Raw genomic sequence first — 22,566 nt, 5'->3', positions numbered from 1 at the left:
TTTTGGTTAACTGTAGTGAATCACACCAGAGTTCATTTGCATATATTCATATTTTTACAATCTACATGAAGGATCTTTATTTGAATGTACTTCATATTTTTTACTTGATTTTTACTTTTTACTTGATTTTACTGTTTTAAATAGGTGTTTTAATATTTTTTTAGTTTAAAATGAAGTAGTTGGAGTGTAAAAAGGTTCAATTGAATTGAATTGAATTGAATTGAATTCAATTTTATTTTATAGCCCAAATTCACAACAACAGTCGTCTCGATGGGCTTACACCAATTAAGCCAAGTAAAAAGATGTTTTGTATTTTTGAATGTTCCAAATGTACACTGACCAAAAATATAAACGCAACACTTTTGTTTTTGCTCCCATTTTTTGTGGTATGAACTCAAAGATGTGAATCATTTTCCACATACACAAAATAACCAGTTCTCTGAAATATTGTTCACAAATCTGTTTAAATCTGTGATAGTGAGCACTTCTCCTTTGCCAAGACAATCCATCCCACCTCACAGGTGTGCCATATCAAGATGCTGATAAGACAGCATGATTATTGCACAGGTGTGCCTTAGACTGGCCTGTTTCCAGTTCCTTTTGATTACCTGGAAGTATAAGTCCTAACTTTTTCTCTTGGTGGAAGCAAGCTACACTGTTATGGAAAACAGCAGTGATGCAAGGCTTCGATTTTTAAACTTTACAACCTTTTCGAATCGTTTTCCAGGAACAAAAGAGATCATTCATACACCAGTACTACGCTGAATGCAACATTAAACAACAACAGATGTTTTTTCTTAATCACACCCTTAATGACTGGAGTAAATGATATTTCTTTGGAGGGCTGTGCTCCTGGTGGTGTGGTTAGTGCCATGCATCGAAGCTCTGCCACCATCAGTGAATGTGTCAGAATATGACTATGCTAGTAAAACACTTAGCCCTTCTTTGCATGCATAGCCTTTTATTTGAGGATTGTTAAAGGATAGGGCTAAGGAGTTTCATCTATTGCCTCCACGATGGACCACACAGATCTGCATCATAATTAAAATTAAAAGCTTGATTATAAAAGCTTGAGCCTCAGTCACATGCGAGCTTTTGGGATGGGAGCACTAGTGTGTTTTGCAGTTTCCCAAAGGGTCATGCGGCCACCTTAAGGGACCTCATGAAAATATGACTGTTGTGCGTGTGTGTCAATTAGTATTTGTGAGGATAATGTAAGTTGTACACACTTATGACATATGGGGGGATGCTGTTAGTGCCCCTATGCCACTCTAGTTGCAGGTGAGGTGTGCACACTGGCTCCTTGCTGACCACGGGAAAATGCTGCACCCACCAGGTGTGCGGGCAAGTGTCCATGACTCTGTGTTTAATTTCATCAATTCAAAAAGTCAGGCTTGTCCCACTTTTCCCACGAATAGGATTTCACGGGAAAAGTGTGCAGGATTTGGGGGGTTGAAATAAGGAAAAACCGGTATGACACGCCTGCAACTCTCCTACTTCACCCTTACTTACCCTTGCGTTTTGTACAAGTGTTCCACAGCATACCCGAAGAAAAATAAATGTACACAAGCATTTTCACTCCACAGGCTCACCGAGCGGTCTATAACCAAGATATTTTGTGGGGCCACAGGTTTGCCCATTTTATTTGTCTGCAAACAGCCGGCATTCACCAGTAGTTGCAGTTGTGACTAAGGCTTTAGATGAGAATTAAACCAGAAGCATCAGTAAGATAGTTTTTTAAGGAAAAGTTTGAAGCCCACTGAGCTGCCTTTGTCAGATCCATGGCGGGGAGGACAGTTCTATTCTTCTTGGTCTCAGTTTCCTATGAGTCACCTGCTTGATGTCCCACCCAGCTGAAGTAAGATGCACACTCAGCCCACATTGTCATATTTTTAGAACTCTTTTTTCCCCCCGCACCGATTGGCTAATCTATATTTCAGCGCAGCTGGGTGCACTTGCAGTTGAGAGCTGCAGCAGCACCATGAAGGCCCTTCCATGGTCTTGTCTTTCACTCACTGTAGGCTGTGATATCTTGTGGAAAGTTTTACCTGGTGAAGCTGCCCCCTGTTTTATTTTTGTGGGTTGTTGAAGTGAACACCAAAAGACGTTGAGGCTAATATTCACCTCCGAGTCTGTTCACAGATTCCTGAGTCATGTTGCCATTCCAACTAGAAGCACTGTGAGAACTACTTTTAAAGTCAAGCTGGATTTTACGCTCCGTGAGAGGATGCCACTGAGGTCAAGCTTCATGACATTTCATCCCTTCCGGATGTCTCCTGTAATCTAGGTAGTATTGTAGAATAGAGTGAAAGAGTGTTTTTTGTATAACTTGTGTAACTTACAGTGAACAAAGATTGGCCTTTTGACCCCTCCCTAATGCTTTTCTGCATCCAGCTGCAGACACACCAATGCAGCTCAGAGTACACTCCTGATAAACCAATTAGAATCAGACCCTGCATTTGCAGCAGGGTTCGAACACATTGGCAACATTGAAATTTGTATGACTCAGGGCAACACCATGTCTGTTCCTTAAGAGAGACATTGGTTTGGTCCAGCGTGCTGATGGTATACTAATTCTCTTTATAACCTGAATTGTGGAATTTGACATTTTATTAAACATTGTTAATCTTTTAATGTGTCATTTCTTCATTTTGTGGAACTCAATCTTGTCCCTGGAGCAGAACAGCAGAAAACCAAATGGGTTTTGAAGAAAAAAAACCCAACTGGGAAAAACACATTTGACACTAACTCACTCAAGGAGAGCTAGAAAGCATTAACCCTTTAACAGCAGACCTAAATAACACACCCTCTTTGACCATTTTTGCAATCAACGCAAATCAGCTGCTTCTGACATTGAGAAAACCAGCTGTGCACCGATATGCAACATTTTTTAAATGTTGCATATCGGTGCACAGCCGCTACTTTGGATAACAAAATCTGCTGAATTACATTGAAGCATTTCAGTGGCCCGAAAAATGTCAACACTGGAGCTAAAGCTTTGGTGTTCAAAAGGGAAAGATATGGAGATATATTCTTTTCAATATGATGTCCACGCATGTTGTTACATTTTGCATCTGGAAATAGAATTTAGTAAAAAACGTTCTTAAAGTGCACAATAGATTTGTGCTTCTTTTTTTCTTGAGTGAAACAAATGTGAGCATGCAAGTTATGACGGCTTCTTTCTCATATTTATTGAAAGAGTTGCTATAGAAAATTCTACAGTGTTACCCGGGCAGATCTATTTTGATATAAGAAGTATAACATTTGGGAATCTGGTTGGTCCAAGAGCAGTGACATATTGATTGGCTGCAGACAGGAGAAATGATTGGTTGATTAGTTGAGGTAGAATACCTTGAGTTTGTGCCTATACATGTGCATAGGAAGAGCAAATACTTTTCTGTCTGTTTTGTCTCATCAGGAGGTAGAGTCACAGAACAAAAGTATGGTTTAGATTTTAAAGACTGCTCCGACTTATGTGGCCTGACCACAGATTTTCAGTGAGAGTTCAGTTCTCTACCTCCGTGAGTTTCTTATAGGTTCCTATACCTCCTCATGGCTTAGGATAAATATAGCAGATATTATTTCCCCTCGTGGTTTGAATATTTATTATTGTTGGTTTGGCTTTAACCCCCGTCTTTTTGACATTTTTTGTATTAGATTTTCCCTCTCTTTAAATGCCTCTCCATTAGATTTTTCAGGAATATATTGATTTTACAGCCTTCTACATCATCATAAGAGGAACAAATCGCAGGACTATCAGAGGCTTTTCAGCTTAGTTTCTCCTCCTTTCTCAGGAGCAGAGTGAGAAATTCAGTCACAGACACGCTCAGCCGCCTGTAACCTCACATCTCTCTCCTCCTCCTCCACCTCCTCCTCCTCCTCCTGGAGTCTCTGCGCCGCAGCTTCAGTGTGGGGCTGAAGCTGAGGGAGCGCATTCTCTCCGGACTCTCATGAGCCTCCATCTCCAGCAACATGCACCCAACCTCAACGGGCATCCGCATCCTGATTCAAACCTAACCCGACGGGGGGGAAAAGTGTCAGCCTTCGCTCTCCACTGAGGTGACCCGTGCGTCAGGATCTTTTGGTTTTTCCTTTTTTGATTTTTGGTGTCGCCTCTCGTCCTCTTCCCTCCTCCTTCCATCTCGGTCCACTTGGTTTTTCGATCTGCACTCATGAATTCAGACAAAAATGTGAACCTCGGCAGAGACAAGGCTCTCATGCGGAAGAGAGCGCAGCTCCTTCGGAAAGGTTGCAGCTTCGAGATTACCAGGAGGTAGGTCCTTTCTGCCTATTTTCGTTTCTTTTCTTTTCTTTTCACGAGTGAATGACTTTATTTATGTCTGGGACGAGATAGGATCTGCTATAATGACCGCTCTGTCCGACACTCTGCGTGGTGGAATTCGCCTGGTGGTTTTCTGTGACTGCTCCGCGCGCGAACAGAGGAGGGATGTCCCAAAACATGTTAGGAGGAGCGTCTCGGATTCCCCCGTTTAACTGTATAAATAATACGCAGCACTTTTCGTTTTTTTTTTCCCTATGTCGTTTTCTTGTTTTGTCTGTGCGTCCATTACCGGACGCTGTGCGCACAGATGGATTTGCGCCTAAACGGCTGTGCGCTTAGTCTTCATTTTTCAAACAAATGTTGATATTTTCTCCGTTGTAGTGCGCAGGTTTTTTGCTTCAGGCGTGCAAAAGATGGTTCGACATTACCTGATGTGGTTCCATTCCAGGCACGCGCAGCAGGGCAGAGTTTAACACACATGAGGAGGGAGACAGGGTGAGGACATGGGGGGGGGTCTCAGTGACAAATGGACCACATAATGCGCAGCTGGTGGGGCTGCACTGCATGACAGGACTGGCTTACCCAGTAGGGGTACCCCTATGACATACTGTCAGCTTGTCTGGTGCTTTCCTAACAAACTACTTTTTGATGTACAATTTTCTGCATTTTCAATCAACTGTCTGGAAAAAAGTCAGAACTAGAGCTGCTTTATGTTGCACCAGAGAGCTTCTTCAGCAGGCCTGCAACTATAAGAAGGTGCAGTTTCCTTTGTTTTTCATTTGAGAACCAGTTTTGTTCAGAATTGGTCATGAATCTCCCTCCACTGGTCTGGTGATGCTGTGCTTTGTCTCAGTTTGTGAGGCGGAAGATTTCTGCACCCCGGCTGCCAAGTCAGTCTCTGTGTTTATTTTCTTCCTAAAACACAGTCCTCAAGGTGATCTGTGCATGCGGGGGTGACATTTGGCCAGCTCACCGCCAACCACTTACTTTCAAATTATACATCCCTTCAAATTAGCCTGATCTGCTTATAGACGGAGCTCGCCTTGTCTCTGCACTCCCAGAGTTTCACTGAAAGCTTCCTGGCAGTCTGTTTCTCAGGCAGGAAAGCTTCAACGGACAATCAATCAGTGCTGGAGATGCAACTGGATGTAGAAATGAATTCCCCTCTATAAAGACACTGAAGTAAAAGGGCTAAAAGATTGGTGTAAAACTGCAGACAAACAAACAAAAGACCTAGACGCAGTTTCATGGAGAGCATTCCTCCCTATGTGTTTCCCTCAAGCTCACCTGTAGAAGTGAGCGTTAGATGTTAGCGCTAAAAGAGTTCTTTGAGATGATAAATTGTTGCAGTTGAGGTAACATTTCGCATAAAAAAACTCAATCTGCCATCATCCATTCTGATCTCCTGCAGCTGATCCGTTAGTATACAATCACAATGCAGCTCATTGTTGTTTCCAGCCATGTTTTGGGCAGCGTATCATGATGACTAAGCCTTATCTAACAAAGTCAGCAGACTGCCAGCTGGCCTGCTCTCCTGGACAGCAGGTTACCTGCATAGTTGCAGGTGGAAGCAGAAACTTCAATAAATAACTGGAAACATTTATCAGGTCTTTTTCCTCCGCTTTGAAGGCTGCAAATAATTTAATGATTGTTTACTGTGGTCTCTATTTAAAGTCTGTTCAGAAATGGAATGACTACTATGATTGAGCTGAGTGAAACTGGACCCCATAGTGACATAATTTGGAAGTTAGAGAGCAAACGTTAAAATTTTGGAAGAACCTCTTATGAAAAAAAATCAGGTTATGCAGAAAACAATTAAAGCGACTCCGGTAAAGTTTTATTTTTTTAATTGTTGTTCAATTGAGCTTTTAGGATGCTGAATATAAAGTAATCATTATTGTGAAAAGACTGATTGATCAGAGAGAAATCTCTGACTACCGACAGTCAATACCGGTGAATCATTTGAAAATCACACATTTGAGAGCCACTGGTCTACTCCTTTTTCAGATACTCTCGCTTCAATGAGGCAATAGTAATAAATTACTAATTGCCTGATTGGTAGCCTGGTCTGCTGTTGCAGCTTAGTGAAATAAAACCATAGTTATGCCACAGAAATGTCAGCTGGACCACCACCTTACAGGTTAAACACCAGTTTAGTTTGAGGTACTGTACTTTAAAAGTTCTATACCAATTCAATTGGATACAAATAAATCAGTTCATTTACTACTTATTAAATGTATTTGAACTTTCTTTTGTGACATCTTTATACATATTTTATTTGGTTTAGTTAAACAGACCAGAGTTCATTTCCCACATCACACCGGTCCATGTGTGCATTTGTGAATGCACTCTGCAAAGTTCTGGTCCGGATCAAACAATTCTACTTCCAAACCCACTCGGCTTGGTTCGGTTTGCTTATGGTACAAATATGAGCTGTCCCAAACCAGCCCAACTCCAAACGTCAACAGCTTACAACAGCTGGATGTTAAAGTAATAAACAGCAGTTAAAGTCCTGCTGAAAGCCACAGACAAACCTGGAACACAGGAGATCCAGCACCTTCTTTCTGTTTCGCTAACTGCACATACTGTAGTGATACGCATTCTTTGCCATGTTTATTAAAAAGATGAAGAAACTCTTGAACAGTGGTGTGTTCTAATGAAAAAAGAAGGTATGAGATGCATGAAAATAGAAAGTTCTAGTAAATAAAGACATGTTGGTGGTTTGACAAACTTGTTTGGATACCTGGAAAAAGGTCAGCTGACTTTCCCGTGGTCTGTTGGGAATAACATCACAACAGAGGAAGTTTCCTCATGTAAAGTTGCAAAATGTCAATCTATGTTGAAACTGAATTAGAAACTTGGATTTCAGAAAATTGTAACTGCGTGGGTTCTCTCCGGGGTCTCCGGCTTCCTCCCACCATCCAAAAACATGTTTCATAGGTTAATTGGCAACTATAAATTGTCCCTAGGTGTGAGTGTGAGAGTGAATGTGTGTGTGTTTGTGGACATTCTACCCTGCGACAGACTGGCGACCTGTCCAGGTTGTCCCCTGCCTTCGCCCACAAGTGGCCGGGATAGGCTCCGGCAGCCCCGTGACCCCGAAAGGGAAAAAACGGTTAAGAAAATGAATGAATGAATGAATGAATGAATGAATGAATGTAACTGGACAAATTATATAATCTTTCTGACAAAAAGTGCAGCACACAGAACCTCCATGACTGGTTTCCACATTTGTGTTGTCCCGCCCTCTTGATTTCTTGGCAATGGGTGCAGCCGTCGTCACACATGCTTCTAATTCAAAAATGTAGGCCTATTTGCAAAACGTTTGATGAAAATATTAATTTAAGTCATTTGGCCCCAAGTTTGACTGTAACAGCTTTTAATTTAGCAATTTCCTTGTTAAGATCATGGCCAGAAAGAGTTCCTTTGGTCACATATGTGTTATTATATTATGTAAGAAGATGATTAGTGTGTTTATACTCAGAAAACACACAGACTACAAGTGAAACTTATGATGTAAGCTTTAAATATTTGTGTATATGTTTAGCTTTATTTATATCACGCAAAACTGGCCTTTCCTAATAATCTAGGAGTCAAAACTCCTGGAGAATACATTTAATCTGGACGTTGAACTCCTGCCGATTTGCTTAAATTCTAATTCTAATCCATTAATGATGAACCATCAACATGATGCCCGTTCTCCAAATAATCAATAGTTTGCATACGGTGCATAACTAGTCAAATGGAAAAAGTAACACAATGACAAAGTGATGAATGTTAAACTCTGGGATGGACATACCCTGTTAAAAAAAAAAAGCCCAGGATTCATATGCTAGAACAAGGACAGCAGTGGAGGTCAAATAATAATGTTTCTTTATTTTAAAGGTCTGCTAATTTTCAATGAGAGGGAATTTATTCATTTTTTTCGTCAATGGCAATATATGGTCTTTCCATATGAAAAGTTGTTGCAATAAAATAAAATCTTTTTTTTTTTTTTAAGTTCATCTTGGAAAGTTTGTTTTAAAACATCAGTACTACATTACAAGTGGGCCTAATTAAAAAAATAAAAGCATAAAACACGCCTTTTTGGGGAAAAAAAGTTAAATAACATTAGTTTAGTATTTACAAATGCGTGTGGCTGTAAATTTAAATTTTGAGTTTTACAGTTAGCTGACAGGATATTAAAGAATTTGGACATCTGGTCGTCATTATTCTGACTGAATGTGAAAATGGAACCAAACACAGACAAATCTGCAGAAAAACAAGCCTGATAGTTGAAGACTTGCACTTCCTGTTTAGGGCTAGTTACAAAATAAAAGCAAAGCAGAGGTTATTTTGATCACCTTTAGTTACAATCATTTTTCATGACAATTATAGAAATGATGTAAATCTATTAGAACCCAAAGACTTTGGGTTTATGATCTATTATCCTAAAGACCCTGCTGAGTTTAAATAAAAACAGTCATACATTTGTACATTAAATAAAACTTACATTTAACATAAATCCTCATACCTTTCTATCTTCATTTGAAGTTAGTTGGTCATTTATGTCCTGAACAGAAGAGGTGTTTCATGTTGATTTATTAAAATCCCTCCATGAATTACTCAAAATATGAAATATTTTTAAATTATTTGCACATGAAGCTGTTTTTCTCCATATGTAGTTTTTCATTTTCAGAGTACAAAAAAAAGTTTTGACATTCATTTGTGAAAATAATAAATAAGTTACCCTTCATAGAACCATGATCTGTGAATAGTGGGCATCATTGAGCTAAATATTCTTTGAAGGGAATTAATGATTATGTATAAACAATGTTTTTGTGGCATTTTGGTTTCAGACACTTTCCTATAGTTAAATGTCCCCTGGGTCAAACTGACCTGAGAACATCGGTGTTGTTCCTCAACACTCTGACATAACAGGAGGGTTAAATACAATGAGAATTTACATTTTTTGTAAGTTAGTATTGAAATAATATCTAACCACAGAGATTGAATAAGGTTTTCGTGTCTTGTAAAATTAAGTTCGAAATTAAATGAAGTTTCCTTGGGACAAAGTACATAGGGTTTCCATGGTGAACCGCTCCGGGCTTAGTTACTTTCTTTCTTAAAGATGTTTCAATTCGGAAGTCAATTGCTAAATATCCAAGGACCAAGCTTCAGAGGTTTGAGACGAGCACAAACGACCCCTCCCAGAGTTGTTACTTCGTGGGTTTTTTTATTAATCGTCTAGTTCTGCAACCTAAAAGAGACATTTGGTTCCGTTTAATTCTGACCAGAAACCACTGAGAGCCACAAAGTCCCACTTTGCTGTAATTGATGTTTTTGTGACCATTAAACCATTCATTTAACAACATGTAGCGTTTACTCTAATTGATTTATAACAGTTTTATACTTTTCTTTAAATAAGAATTTTAACATTAAAAATGTAAGAAAGCCAAGTCAAACATGGATTTTTTTTATCACTATGACTTTAGTGAACTTTCATCCTTTTTCTCCTTTTACTATCAAATATAAACATGACAACAGTAAAAACATCTGCATGTGATTTTAGCTTTTTCTAATAATAAACCACTCTGACAACAGATGAATCCCTTTATCATCAATGGTAAAAATGTAAACATTGATGATTGATGACATTTATTCAAACTGATAGCATTTTATATTAAAGCCAAAGAGCTGCAATGAAGGGATGAAGGAGCTGCATGTGGCTCCAGAGCCTCAGGTTGCAGACCCCTTGGCTAGTTGGTTGACGGAAAAACGGCTTCATCTAACCAATATAACCTAGTCAGCTGTTTCTCTAACTCAGCTCCTGTTAGAATGTTAAGTCTGTAGCAGTCCAAATGTTTAGGATTTCATTACCTTTGTTAACTCATTGCCCCGCTGTGGTCTGATTTAGAGTCACAGTTTTATCATAAACAATAACAAAAAAATAAATAAAAATAAAAACTTCCTGGGAAAAAAATCATTTGATCAGTTTTCACGATAAATAAGTCATTACTATTTATTGGAATAGTCCTTCAAGAAATAGGAACATAGATGTATGGATCCAGTCCCAAAGCAAGCATGGATTTTTTTTCACATTAATGTCTTAAGTTTGATCTTTTAAGATGCTGGACATCCTCCAGGAAGAACAAATCCTAACCTGATTAGTGTCTCTTCCCAACATTTTCCCTGACACCAGCAGCTTGTCTCTTAGAGGTCTCTGCCTGTCGCTGAACTCTGTGTGCGAATGAGATCAAGCATCATGGTGACGCTCAAACGAGCCAAGAAAGCCTTGGCTCAACTATTGAGTCACGCCGGTTCATGAAAAAAAAAAAAAAACAGAGCTGGGCTAGAATTATGACAAGGCTCCTGTGCACGTTAGGATTCAACAAAAAGGACGGCTTCCTGCTTTAATCGAGCCTTCAAAAAAATTCAGTGAGTTCAGTGAGGCTAACAGACCTCTTTGTGTGGAATCAGTTGAATCCTCATCAGTCTTTCCTGGAACATTTGAGGCTCATTTAGGAAAAGGCATGTGCTGGCAGAGAGCGTTTGGAGGGGAGAAAAGCCAGTCCATCGCTCAGCTATGATCCCAACATGTGCACCGTTTGTTTTTATTCTCACAAATCTCCAAACAGGAAGAGATAAGGAGTCTGCTCACATTTCAACCAGCGCAGATTTGGTTTGATTGCACGGGTGGGTTGTTTCGAGATGTGCTCTGCTCTTTCATCATTGTACCCAGCCTGGTCATGTCACGCCGCTTTTCCACGCCAGCCTCCAGCAGTTGATTACGGGAAGCAGTTCAGGACAGAGCAGTTCACCTGCAACTGCAGTCAGATCACATCAGAGGGTGCACTCTGCGTTTCTGCAGCCTGTGAACTCCACGGCCTCCCTTTTTTCCTTTTGTATTTGCCTTGACATTTTACCAGTGGTGTCTTCCTCAACACTGCCTGCGGACTCATGCAAATGTTTTGGTGACTGCAGCTTACAGTGAGCCGCACTCACACTGCTCTGTGCTGCGTTCAAGTGAAATAGAACAGGAGTGGAAAAAAAAGTCAATATGTATTAATAATTGCTCTCTTGTGGTTTTATCCTTAAGCCTTTGCAGATGCTTTACAACTTCATGTTAATACAAAACACGTGTTGGAGATGTTTTTTGGATTTTCCAGCAGCTTGTTTATGTTTTCTCCAACACACACAGCTGACAGCTCACCGGGGTTTCGCTTTGCATTATGGTCCATCAGGAAGGATCCAACAGGGGGCTGCGTGATGCATCCACTTGTAGACGTCTAGATCCATCTTCGTTTTCCGTGTCTGAGCTGCCATCTGGTTAAAAACTGTACGACTGGATAGCTCCAATATTGCTCGCCAATTTTGTTGAACCGCTAATGATATTTTGGGGTTGCGAAAGCCCGTAAGATAGTGGGAGAGCATGTAAACAGATGGGTGATGGGAAAGGGGGCTGGGCTTACTCCACACCAACAGCCTAAAATTAGTTTGTTCTTAGAAGAACAAGTCTGCATTTCCTAAATATTTGAGCTCTATATTTGAAACACAAAGTAAATGATTCAAAGTCTTATGTTTCTGACAAACAGCATTTTGCATTTACATAATTTATCAATATCATAGAGGCATAACAAAATAAATTTCTCCATACTGCTTGGAGCCTCTAAGTATTTCTCTATTTCAACCTTGACTTGCTTCTTTTTCTCTGGAGGACGTTGAGGTCGGGAGGTTCTCTCCTCATCTCTGCTCTCTAATTCTTTCAGCAGATTCTGAATGGGAGCTGGGTTCAGGCTCTCGCTGAGCCATTCAAAATATTGTTCTCTGGTAAGCGTTTTTTGGCCACTTGAGCTGTATTTTTGGGATCGTGTGCACGCTGGAAGGACCAGCTCTTTTCTGAAGGCTGCCAGGAATCTTAATGAATGCTTCTTTTCTTATGATGCTTTAACTCTCATGGAGTTTAGATGAGTTGTTAAGATGATCTTTAAAGCTTTTTGCTTGGCCTCATTTGGCAGACCTCCTTTTAGTTTCAGCTTTCAGTTTTGGGAGATGTTGAAGCATTTGCTGATCCTTTGTTTGTGATCTGGCTCTTCAATAAATAAAATTCAGAATTTGTTTTCTAAAATCAAGCCCTTGTTCAAGTACTTATTTTTAAATAATTATTATTACTAATAGCTATCATCCTCATTCAGTATGTCATTACCTGGTGAGCTTTAGTTTCTATTTCTATATTGAAATTTTACAACATTACCACATAGGCTATATTATTATTCATTTAATTTTAGGTTGTTCAGTTTAAGACAATTCATGACTTCCATTAGAATCTATTTTCTTGTGTCACCATAGAGACATACATCACACAATGTTTAATTTTTTTGTTGTAAATGTCTAAATTTCTGAAAAAAGGTGGGAATCCCCTAAAAAAGCTGACATAAAAGCAATCACAAACAATAAAAAAGACTGAGTAACAAACGTTTTCAAATTAATTTGGAGCAGCCCTTCTTTTATTTTGCTAAATATTTTTGTCTCTTGCCTTTAATTTCCACTCTGATTAAACTGAACCTGAAACTAAAGTGAAACATGCCATTACTAAACCTATGAAATCAAATAATTAGGATTTTGTTTTAATTAAAGTTGTTCATGCTGTTAGCTGCCATGGCTCTTTTCACAAACTCACCATGAGAAAATAAAATATCACTTTATGGCAATCAGGAAAAATAAAACTGGTGCTGTTTATTTTTTTTTTAAGTTATTAAATCATTCCCCTTTTTGGTCCTCTTATTACCCATGATGCATGCTGGTATTCAGAAATCTCCTCAGCGATATTAATGTTTCATTTGCATATTGAAATCATTCTTAACATGTAAACAGTCGACTTTTCCACATAAACTGTCAACACAGAGAAAAAGTGATGAGTTGAGTAAGGAAGGTTTTACAATTTGGTTGCATTTTCGGTACGTCGGTTCTGCAGTTTTCTTCGGGAAAAAAGCCCTCAGCTGTACGCTGCATTGTTTTCTGATCTCCTTAGAAGGTTATAGGTGGAGAAAATGAAACGGTTCTGCTTCGCTCAGCCGCACAGTCGGTCCCTCAGCAAGGTCTGGTAAACACTGGACTGTAATCACTCCCATATGTGGCTACATAGTTCAGCTCACAATGCAGCTCAACCGACTCATTTAGACCAGCAGATAGACCTAAATTACAAGAGAAAAACTACAATGAAATGAAAGAAAGAAATTGCATTCCTGTGCAAACTTATGGTCTTTGGAAAGAAATCTGCTTGCATTTAAGACTTTAAGGCATACCTAAACATTACCCTCCTGCCCCCAGGCACATGTACAGGCTGGAAAAACATTTCAACGATAGTTGATTTGTAGTTAAAGCTGCCCGAGTGCGGCCACCTTCAGCTGAACCACAAGCCACATGCACTCCAGATTCCTAATGTGAAGAATGCATTTTCTTTTCTTGTGTAGTTTTGTAAATTTCCTTTTTTTTTTCTTACGGCTGGCCCCCTCAGGGATGTGCAAACGAGTGAGTTGAAGTGAGTGTGAGTTGAACTTCTACCAACAACAACCCAGATCAAAGATTGTCTGCTGAACAATGTTTTAGACGTTCCCAGTGCGTATATGTCACATCCAACCAGCGAGAAGGAAATGAAGCCTGTGAACGGTTGCACAGAAAGTCGGTCAAAGCGCTGTCTTGGTTTAGGAGACCAAGATGAGAAACAGATAGTTTTCAAAAGTTTCTGCAGTTTTTTTTAGATATGCATCTAAATGTAAGGAAAACACTGTTTTTTTAAGGGAAACACAGGTGCTCCACAGCAATTTGAGGTTAAAGCATTTTTGGAATATCACTGACCAATGGAAAAAGAAAAACAAGAGAAAACTCATTCTTTAAAGGACCTGCAGTATATTGTGCTTTTCTTAAGCTTTTCAGAGTAAACTATATTCATTTCTATGATAATATATAATCTTTCGCACACTAAAGAACGTTTCTTTTGTAAATACAAGTTATTTTCGCAGTTCATTTTCCAACCGGAAGGTTTTTTTTTTTTCCTACCTGGAAGTAAAACGACTCGATCTCTGAAGCACCGCCTTTCGCTCTGTGTGGTTGCCGGCCATGACCTTGAGTGGGCCTCAGCAGCGTGTCTGCGTTTAACCCACGAAAACAAACAACATCCAAACTTTTGCAAAGATTGATGTGCAAATAAACTTTTTGCAGAATACCGCTAGCTTCGCGAAGAAAGTGGGTGTGTTACCCTCGCTGCAGTGCTGACAGGGCAAACTCTTCTTGGAAGGGGCTGTTCTCATTTGTCTACGTCAAAATGCACAAAGAGGACGCTTGTTTTTTAAGATTGGGAGGGGCTGGTGTTCAGAGCACAGGTTTTTAGAAAGTTGATTTCAGCTGATGTAGGCCCTCTAAAGCAAAACACGGGATGCTGTGTGTGGATTCTTTTAGATTGTTTCTTGCAAATTGTTTATTCAATAAGTTTCTTCAATGTCGTTAATTTACGCTTATACAGAGATGGATTCACTTTTTATTAATGGGAGGTCAAAGCTCTGAGCAAAGTCCTCTTTCTCCAGCACATCCAGGAATCTAAGTGTGCTTCAGGTTTGGACTGCATTAATCATTGTTGAAAAGAATGTCATTCCACCTAAATCATCTTTTCACTCTTTGGAGCTCTGTGGATGCTGACGTTGTCATCTTGAACCTATTGAATAAATCTTCTATTGGTGGAGTATTCTTTTCATTCAGGGTAATAGGCAGTCAGCTGACCTCGTTCTTTAAATTCATAATCATACTGAACATAGACCAGACCAACTGCAAAAGGCCCAGATCATCACACTTCCTCCACAGGTGTGCTCAGAAGATGTCTGCCTTGTGTTATAGCATCACTATAGAGCTGCATAAATATTAATTGCTTATCATATACAAGATTTTTTTTCCCAAATAGGTAAATGTTCCATTCTCTTAAGTTCTCAAGTTCCCTCACACTGCATATGTGGAAACAGTCATTTTTAGCACTTTGAAACAGACTTAAGTTCAACTTTTTGGCTCAAATTTTTACCAAATGCTGGTAATATTCATTAAAAAAATATCCAATTCTAACTCTTCCCCGACGATGAGGATTTCCTAATATAGTTTCTGCAGACACACTATACACAGTTATACACAGTACCTCAACCAAGGACACTTGGATTTTAGAAATAATATTAGGACGATCCATTCTTACCAGAGTGGTTATTCTGACTTTTTAAAGAGGCGTTTCACACTTAAAAGTTATTTTCAGTTCAACACCCTTAATGTTTTAATATGCTTATGAGTCAAATGAGGAACTGAAAGACCGAATAAACAAAGAAACGCCCTGTCAGATAGCTGAGACAGTAAGAGCATCGCCTAGGGTCAGAAACAGTGACGTAACGCAAACACAAGAGTTTCAAAACTTAAGAGACGTTGTTGTGAAACCGCAAAAAGTCTAAATGCAGTCTATAGCGGAAAACAGGAGCCTCCTCTTTATCTTCGAGTCTTTTTTACTCAAAGTATCAAACACTTAGCAAAGTTTTCCTTAAATAATATTTACAATAAATGTTTTTCATTTACACCACAAGTCATGCAAACTGTGAGAACTTTAAAAAACAAGTGGCTTACAAAATTAAAGTTTAAAAATAAATGATAAGCTTAATTAAAACCTTTTTGTCTTATATGATTTGTGTATTTATCCTTACATTTAGTAGGCAGCCAAAGAGAACAGTATTTAATCATTGAATTCCCCTCCCCTTTTTTTGTTGTTGTTTTTTTTTAAATTGCCTCCTTCCCTTCACTATTAGCTCTTTTTTTATTTTCCTTATAACGGTGCAGGGTTATAACAGCAGCTGCTGGTTTTCTGGTTGTCCATATGTCTATCTTTATACCTATACAATTATTTTGCATTATTTAGTTGAAAGGAAGAAAATGCATGTTTCCATTGTGTGTTAAAATCCAGGAGCACACAAGTCCCTGGTTTGGTCAACCATCCATCAAAGAGGAAAACGATTAAAAGCACTGAGACTTAAAAAATCAGTTTACAGGAGTTGCAACTTAAGCTGTTTTAAGCACTCTATCTCCACTCATTTGAATGTTGTAACCTACTTGGATCAGATGGTGCGCACAGTTTGTGCATCCTCTCTTTTGACATATTGCGAAATTAGTGATAATTAAAGAAAAGTCAGAGGTTTTCAGCAGATGATGATATTTGCAGCTTGCATAAAAATGCATAAAACTGTGCTTTTATTGAGAGAAAAAAGGAAGCCTTATGCTCTGAGAAGTTCTATAAAGGGCTTCTCATCTTTAACATGAATCTCCTCTTTGGCCACAAGAGGGCAGACTTTTTCTATAGAAACACCTGTGGTAGATTGGTCAAGGGTAAAGGAGACTAAAAATGAATGAATTAGACAAATTGCTTTAACAATTTAAAGGTATTCTGGCTTATAAAGCGTATGCTGGTGAAATTTAATGTATGGTAGCTTGTATAGGTTTTTGAACTCACAGAGTTCCACTATGCTGGAGAAGTATGAGCATGAGGAATCATCTGTGTTAGGAGCTTTCCATAGAAGATGGGATCACTTTTTTGTTTAAATGTTCTCAGGGGGAGGTTACTTTTTCTTCTCTTCAAATGTAACATTTTAAAAGCATATGTTTAAAAACGAAATGTGACATGCACACAGGGAGAGGGTCAAAGCAGAACGGCTTCCAAAAGACTGGCCGATCCGTATGGACAAAAGGTTAATTCAGCAGATCACATTTAATGAGATCACCATTATCAATCGTTGCAGCCTGACATTGTGACATTTCGCAGAGGCCACATGGTGACTCGCTGGCATTTAAGATGCAGCAGAAACAGGCCAAGGTCTGAATCAAAATCGTCAGTGCATGCGTCTGTTTGCCTGTGTGGGGTCAACGGGGAAAAGCTCTGAGGCAAATGGAGCAGCTCTTGCCGAAAAGAATCCCTGAAAATACCTGGAAACAGAGAAATACCTGAAAAACTTCCAAAATCCGCTTTTATGTATTCTAAAAACAAACTGCTAAAGTTTCCTGCTGTTTTATATATGTCTTCAAACCTTACTCTGCAGATTATATGCAACCAGATTATGTTTGACTTTTATGCAACTAAGTGACAGATTTATGTATTTTCTTTGTTGAAAATGTCATTCTCAGTTGCCAATAATAGGAAATTAGGAAACAAACATTGAAGAACATCTTATATTTTTGTGATATATCTGACTCTTTACAATCAATGGGAAAGTGGTCTTTTTGCAATTTCCCTCGTGGGGTCTCTTAACAATTCTAAACCCACAGTGCCCACAGTTGTTCATTTTATTGGCCCTATGGTTCACAGGATAACCCATGTCTACATTCACACTGTAGTAAATGCGCCAGGGTTCACTTGCAAGTGAATTTAAGTCCTTTTGGGTCAGGGTTCATGTGTTTTGCCTCCTATTTAGATTACCCAGGGAAATGACCCAGACAGCCTTTTCTTCAATAAACTGTATTCTAATGTGGCATCCCTGACAGTTGTTGGTGAAGGTAGTGTAAATACAAGTACTTGAAACAAAACAGTTTGCACTTAAATTTGTTTGTTTTTTTAAACAGAAAATGTGAAATTAAACTAAAAATTAACTTATGTTTCTGTTATAGCAGGCTTAACACATGTTACATGTTAACTAAAAACACCCATTAGTTTGCATGTTGCTGCAGATAAAACCCCCACTTTTCTGTATGAAATTATTCACTTTGCATAGGACTGTGTGCAGAATATTTGTTTAACTATCTGCCCAATAATTGGATGATCCGGCGTCGCCTGCTGAATGGAACCTCTTTCCTGTTAAATGTCTGCTGTCAGTCAGCTCTTTCTTGTGACATATGTGGGAAAGGTGCAGTGAGCCTGATGGCAGCCGTCCAGAGAGAAGCGCAGAGGGATTATCACACCACCAGGTCAAGAGCTCCTGATCGGCGTTGTGCAGCCCCATGTGCTTCAGTTGCACCTTGTTAGTGCCTGCAGATGATGTGTGCACCAAAAACACCACTGGCACAGGCACTGTAAAAGAAAACCTACACATTCTAATCCTACACCTACAGTTAAATCCTTACCTTTGAAGTTGCATTTTCTCCTGAGACCCAAGAGCCTGGGATAGTTCAGCACAGTCTGGCTCCACGCACGCTCATCAACCAGGCAGAAAAGGCTTAAGCTTGGTCTCTCCATCCAATTAATTCATACTCGTAAGAAGTGCTTATTTCTTTCATTGAAACTGATTCACCTAAATGCATATTTAAACCATGTTTTCAATCATCTTTTCTTATTTTCTTGACCAACGTATGGTGCATCCAGAACATTTTACTTTCCGTATACAAAAAATGTTTGCAGGATAGATTTTATGTGACTTTGCCTTTTTTTGTTACATTTTTTTCTGTATGTTAGCACCACCGATTAAGCATTTATGGAACACCATTAAAAAATTCATGCCTTTATGATGAAAAAGTCGCAAAGGAAAACCAAGAAAGAACAACTCCTGATACTATTTACACTATTGTTTACTCTACTGTATGTTGTCCACTTACATTTGGTCAAGGTGTTTTTTTAAAAAAACAGCAAGAACAGTTTTTACATTTTTATTTATTTATAAGTTTTCAGCTCTACAGTACAAAACAGTTCAATAAACATTATAATTTGGATTTGCATAGAATTTCTTAATACACAAACATTGAAGTAAAAAAAGTTTTTTTTTAAATAAAATATAAGAACAGTAAACTATTTGGAGTGACCAGTGTTTATCCATTTGTTTGTATCTTTGAAATAATATGTGGCATATGTAAATTAGCATATTGGACCCACTTTTTCCAGCATAACATAAACCAGCTTTCTTTGTTAAACATAATCATTTTTTTTTTAGCTGCTTTTTTCAAGAGCAACCTGAGTAAATCAACTTACCTCCATCCAACCCTACCTTCTGCAACATCCAATTAAAAAGCCAAATTTAAAATAATAACTGTATTGGGATATAGTGCAAGTTTATCACCGTTTCGTAAATAACGTACTACTTACCAGTACTTTTATGAAGGAAAAAAAGCCATCATAGAATCCAGTTTGAAAGCATCCTCCATGGAGTTTCATTCAAAATGAATTTGTTTCACTGTTTTTAGCATGTATGGAGCAGGTATGGAGATGTTACAGGTAATGTAAGTCTAAAATGTACAACTATAGTGTCTCGCAGCAAAATTGGGGTTTAAGGAAACCTTTTAATCATTTCTTTCCTACAACTTTATTCCACATTTTTAGTTTTGGAGTCAAAACTCATGTGTGTATTTGAGAATTTAAAGACATTCCCCAGCACTTTTTTTTTTGCATGGATTATCCCTCCTTACGTCTTTGGAACCCACTGAACCCCTTTCTGGACCACGGGGTTCCTGGAGCCTATCGCAGCTACTATTGGAGAACATCATGAATGAGTCATCAGTTTGTTGCAGGGCCACACCCTCACATGCTCACCTAGGAGCAATTTAGGAATATCAATTAACCTATGAAGCATGTTTTTGGACTGTGGGAGGAATCCAGTGTCTGAAGAAAAAAAACAGACGTCACATGGAGAACATGCAAACTCCACAAAGAAAAGTTCCAGCAGGGATTTAAACTAGAGCCCGATCACTGTGAGCCGAAAGGGCTAACCCCCACACCAGTGTGCGGCCCTCAAAACAAATCAGTTAGTCAAGAAGGGCATCACTTCCCTGTTTATCTTAATTTTCTTGGAGGAAGTCTTCCCTGTGTTCGCTCTGCTAGTCTGACCTCATGAGTTATACGGTTCCAACAGCAGGCACCTGTATGCAAAACTGCAGGATGACAAAGAGCGTCGGCGGGAGAGTTGTGTTTATGTAAAATGCATGATTGTTTTTGTGAGACTTATCAGCTCCTGGGCTCTAATTGGGGCGTTCGGGTGTCTCGTTTGTAACCCGATCGCAGGTCAAACAAAGCCTTTTACTGGTTTACTTTGAAAAAGACACTGAGGTGTTTCAGCCGCATTTCCAACCTGCTAATAATTTTCAAAGGATGGTCACTTTGAGAGGAGGAAAAAAAAACACACAACACCTCTTGGTGGCTTTGCTTCCCGCAGCAGGGAAGGCCACAGATGAGTGGTGGTGGATGGGGAGGCGGGTTGTTGTGTGTATTACAAATTAATGAGCAGCTGAGTGGTGTGAAGCCTGAGCCAAGCATTCCTGCACTATTTCATGCTGTGTGTGTTTTTGTAGACGGAGCTGCAGACTCAAGCCGTTGTACTGGTATCAGATTGACCTCAGTTCATATTTCAGCTGTGGTGTGAGGGAGTGTGTGTCATCACCAAAACACTAAGGAAACCACCACCACATTAACACAACCTTCAGTCAGTCTTGACATCTGTGTGTCTGCTCGCTTTAATTTCCTCTGTGAGGAAAGCTTTCCTAATTCTGTAACTTTTCCTCTAAGGTTTCTCCTCGAACTGCAGCTCCCATCGCTGCAAACGTTCTCTATAAATGCATTTGTTTCAGTTTCAGTCAAATTAACTGATCATATAGGGTTTTTTTTAATAATACATGAGTCATTTTTAATGGAAAATGGCCAAAAAGAATCTCCCAGCAGAACAAGAAATTAATGAGTTTATTTTCATGTTGCAATTTAAAGTATCTCGCTCCGTTATTTTGCCTATTTCTAGTACAAAAGAAATTCAAATTTCTGGATGTGATGTGTCAAATTTCCTCTCAGAAGAATTATTGAGAAGGAGGGTTTTAGGGCAGGGATGTTCAGTTTAGCTCAGTCTATTTAGTTTTGTTTAGCAATCAGCTATGTATTTGATGACGAACTTTATGTTGCTGTACTACTACTATTGCCAAGCCCGTTGAGACAAATGTGTTGTGATAATGGGCTATATAAATAAATTAAAGTCAATGTGCTTCATAGAAAGTGACATTAATTTACTAGAAATTAGACAAAAAGGATTCAGAATTTTTGCAGGAATTGATTTTCAGCTCTTTTTCATGTAGACGTTTTTAGACAGGCTTTTATTTTGTAACTGTATATCTACTTAACACCAATCCCTCTGACAAAACATAACCAGCCTAGTATTAAACCAGTGTTTCGTCATATGTGTTTAGGACAGCACTTCCTCTTTTGTCCTCACTGTTGAGTTTCCTCTTTTTATTCTGAGGACACCATGCAGGGAGAAGGTCTAGGCTATAGTCACCTTGTTGAGACTTCAGTATTTCTGTCATACTGAGGCGTGTTTTTTAGATTCAGCTAAAAACAAGGAGATGAATAACTTCAGAGACAGGCTGAAAATAAAAAAATAAAAATGCTCAAAATTAGAGTATGGGGATGAATCTTTGGTTACTTGTTGGCACAATACATTTCTGCTTTTAATAGTTTAAAGACCCACTCTGATGAAAATTGTGTTTTTGGTGTTTTTTAACACTTTCTTGTGGCATTTTTCTGATGATGGAGGATACTTGGTGAACTGCTTTTGGATTTTTGTTCTTACACCTGCTACACACTGGAAGTCATGGAGTTGATGTAAACTAAATTAAAGAAAACATTTTTAAGAAACCACTGAAAAGGCCTTCTTTGTAAAGACCCACTATGATAAAGTGTTTTTAAACATGTTGTTGGGTTTATTCTGAGGATGGAGGACATATAAAAAAAATTTGGCTCAAAATTACATTTGAGTTTTTCTTTATTCAAATCATTGTGTATAAAGAGCAGATAAAAAAGTTCCATTTGACAAAGATTATATTTGATGCAGAAAATATGCTGGGTGGGGCCACAAGCTCCCTGCTCTGCTCCATTCCAATAAATCCAGACTAGATCCATGTACGTCTTGGTTTTCCTTGTCTGAGCTGGTATCTGGAAGTGTTGGAGGTGTTAAGAGCTGTAAGCTAGCAGGAGAGCATGTAAACAGAAAGCTCTCAGTAACAGGCAGGAGGAGGTGTGTGGCGGGGTGTTGCCCGTAATTCTGAAATAACTAAAACAGGTTTCCTAAAATATAACTCCAGCACAGCTCTTTTGGCTACTAGTTACCACAGAAGGTATGAACAGGGTGTCTCAAGCTCAGAAAATGTATATTTATGTTTATTTGGACAGTTGACTTTGAAGTAAGTGGAGGCAGACCATTTTTTTAACAAGCCCCCTGTGGTTTTCTTGTGAACTGCACTGGCTCCAGTTATTTAAGTTTTTGTTTTTTTAACTTAACCAGTTTTCTATTTTAAAAACCCATAGACCTTTATAATATAGCTGTAATGAGACTTTT

The 22,566-nt window shown here is 38.8% G+C and overlaps 1 protein-coding gene across 10 annotated transcripts in view; it reads left to right on the top strand.

The window, feature by feature from the left end:
* The window catches only part of garnl3 (GTPase activating Rap/RanGAP domain like 3), a 99,757-nt gene that overhangs the window by 4,781 nt on the left and 72,410 nt on the right, over positions 1 to 22,566 (top strand). For 5 of the 10 annotated variants that reach the window (XM_011481537.4, XM_011481534.3, XM_078956225.1 and 2 more), the window contains exon 1: positions 3,822 to 4,273. The exons of 4 other annotated variants lie outside the window; for them this stretch is intronic. In XM_011481537.4, the coding sequence (XP_011479839.1) occupies positions 4,173 to 4,273 (101 nt within the window). In that variant the 5' untranslated portion in view covers positions 3,822 to 4,172. Of the gene's footprint in view, positions 1 to 3,819; positions 4,274 to 22,566 lie in introns of those variants that run through there. One more of the 10 variants, XM_011481536.4, reaches the window with a different exon arrangement.

The sequence above is a fragment of the Oryzias latipes genome, chromosome 12, assembly GCF_053564925.1.
Source record: "Oryzias latipes strain Hd-rR chromosome 12, Olatipes_Hd-rR_3.1".
Taxonomy (NCBI): domain Eukaryota; kingdom Metazoa; phylum Chordata; class Actinopteri; order Beloniformes; family Adrianichthyidae; genus Oryzias; species Oryzias latipes.
This window is presented reverse-complemented; position numbering and strand designations above follow the sequence as displayed.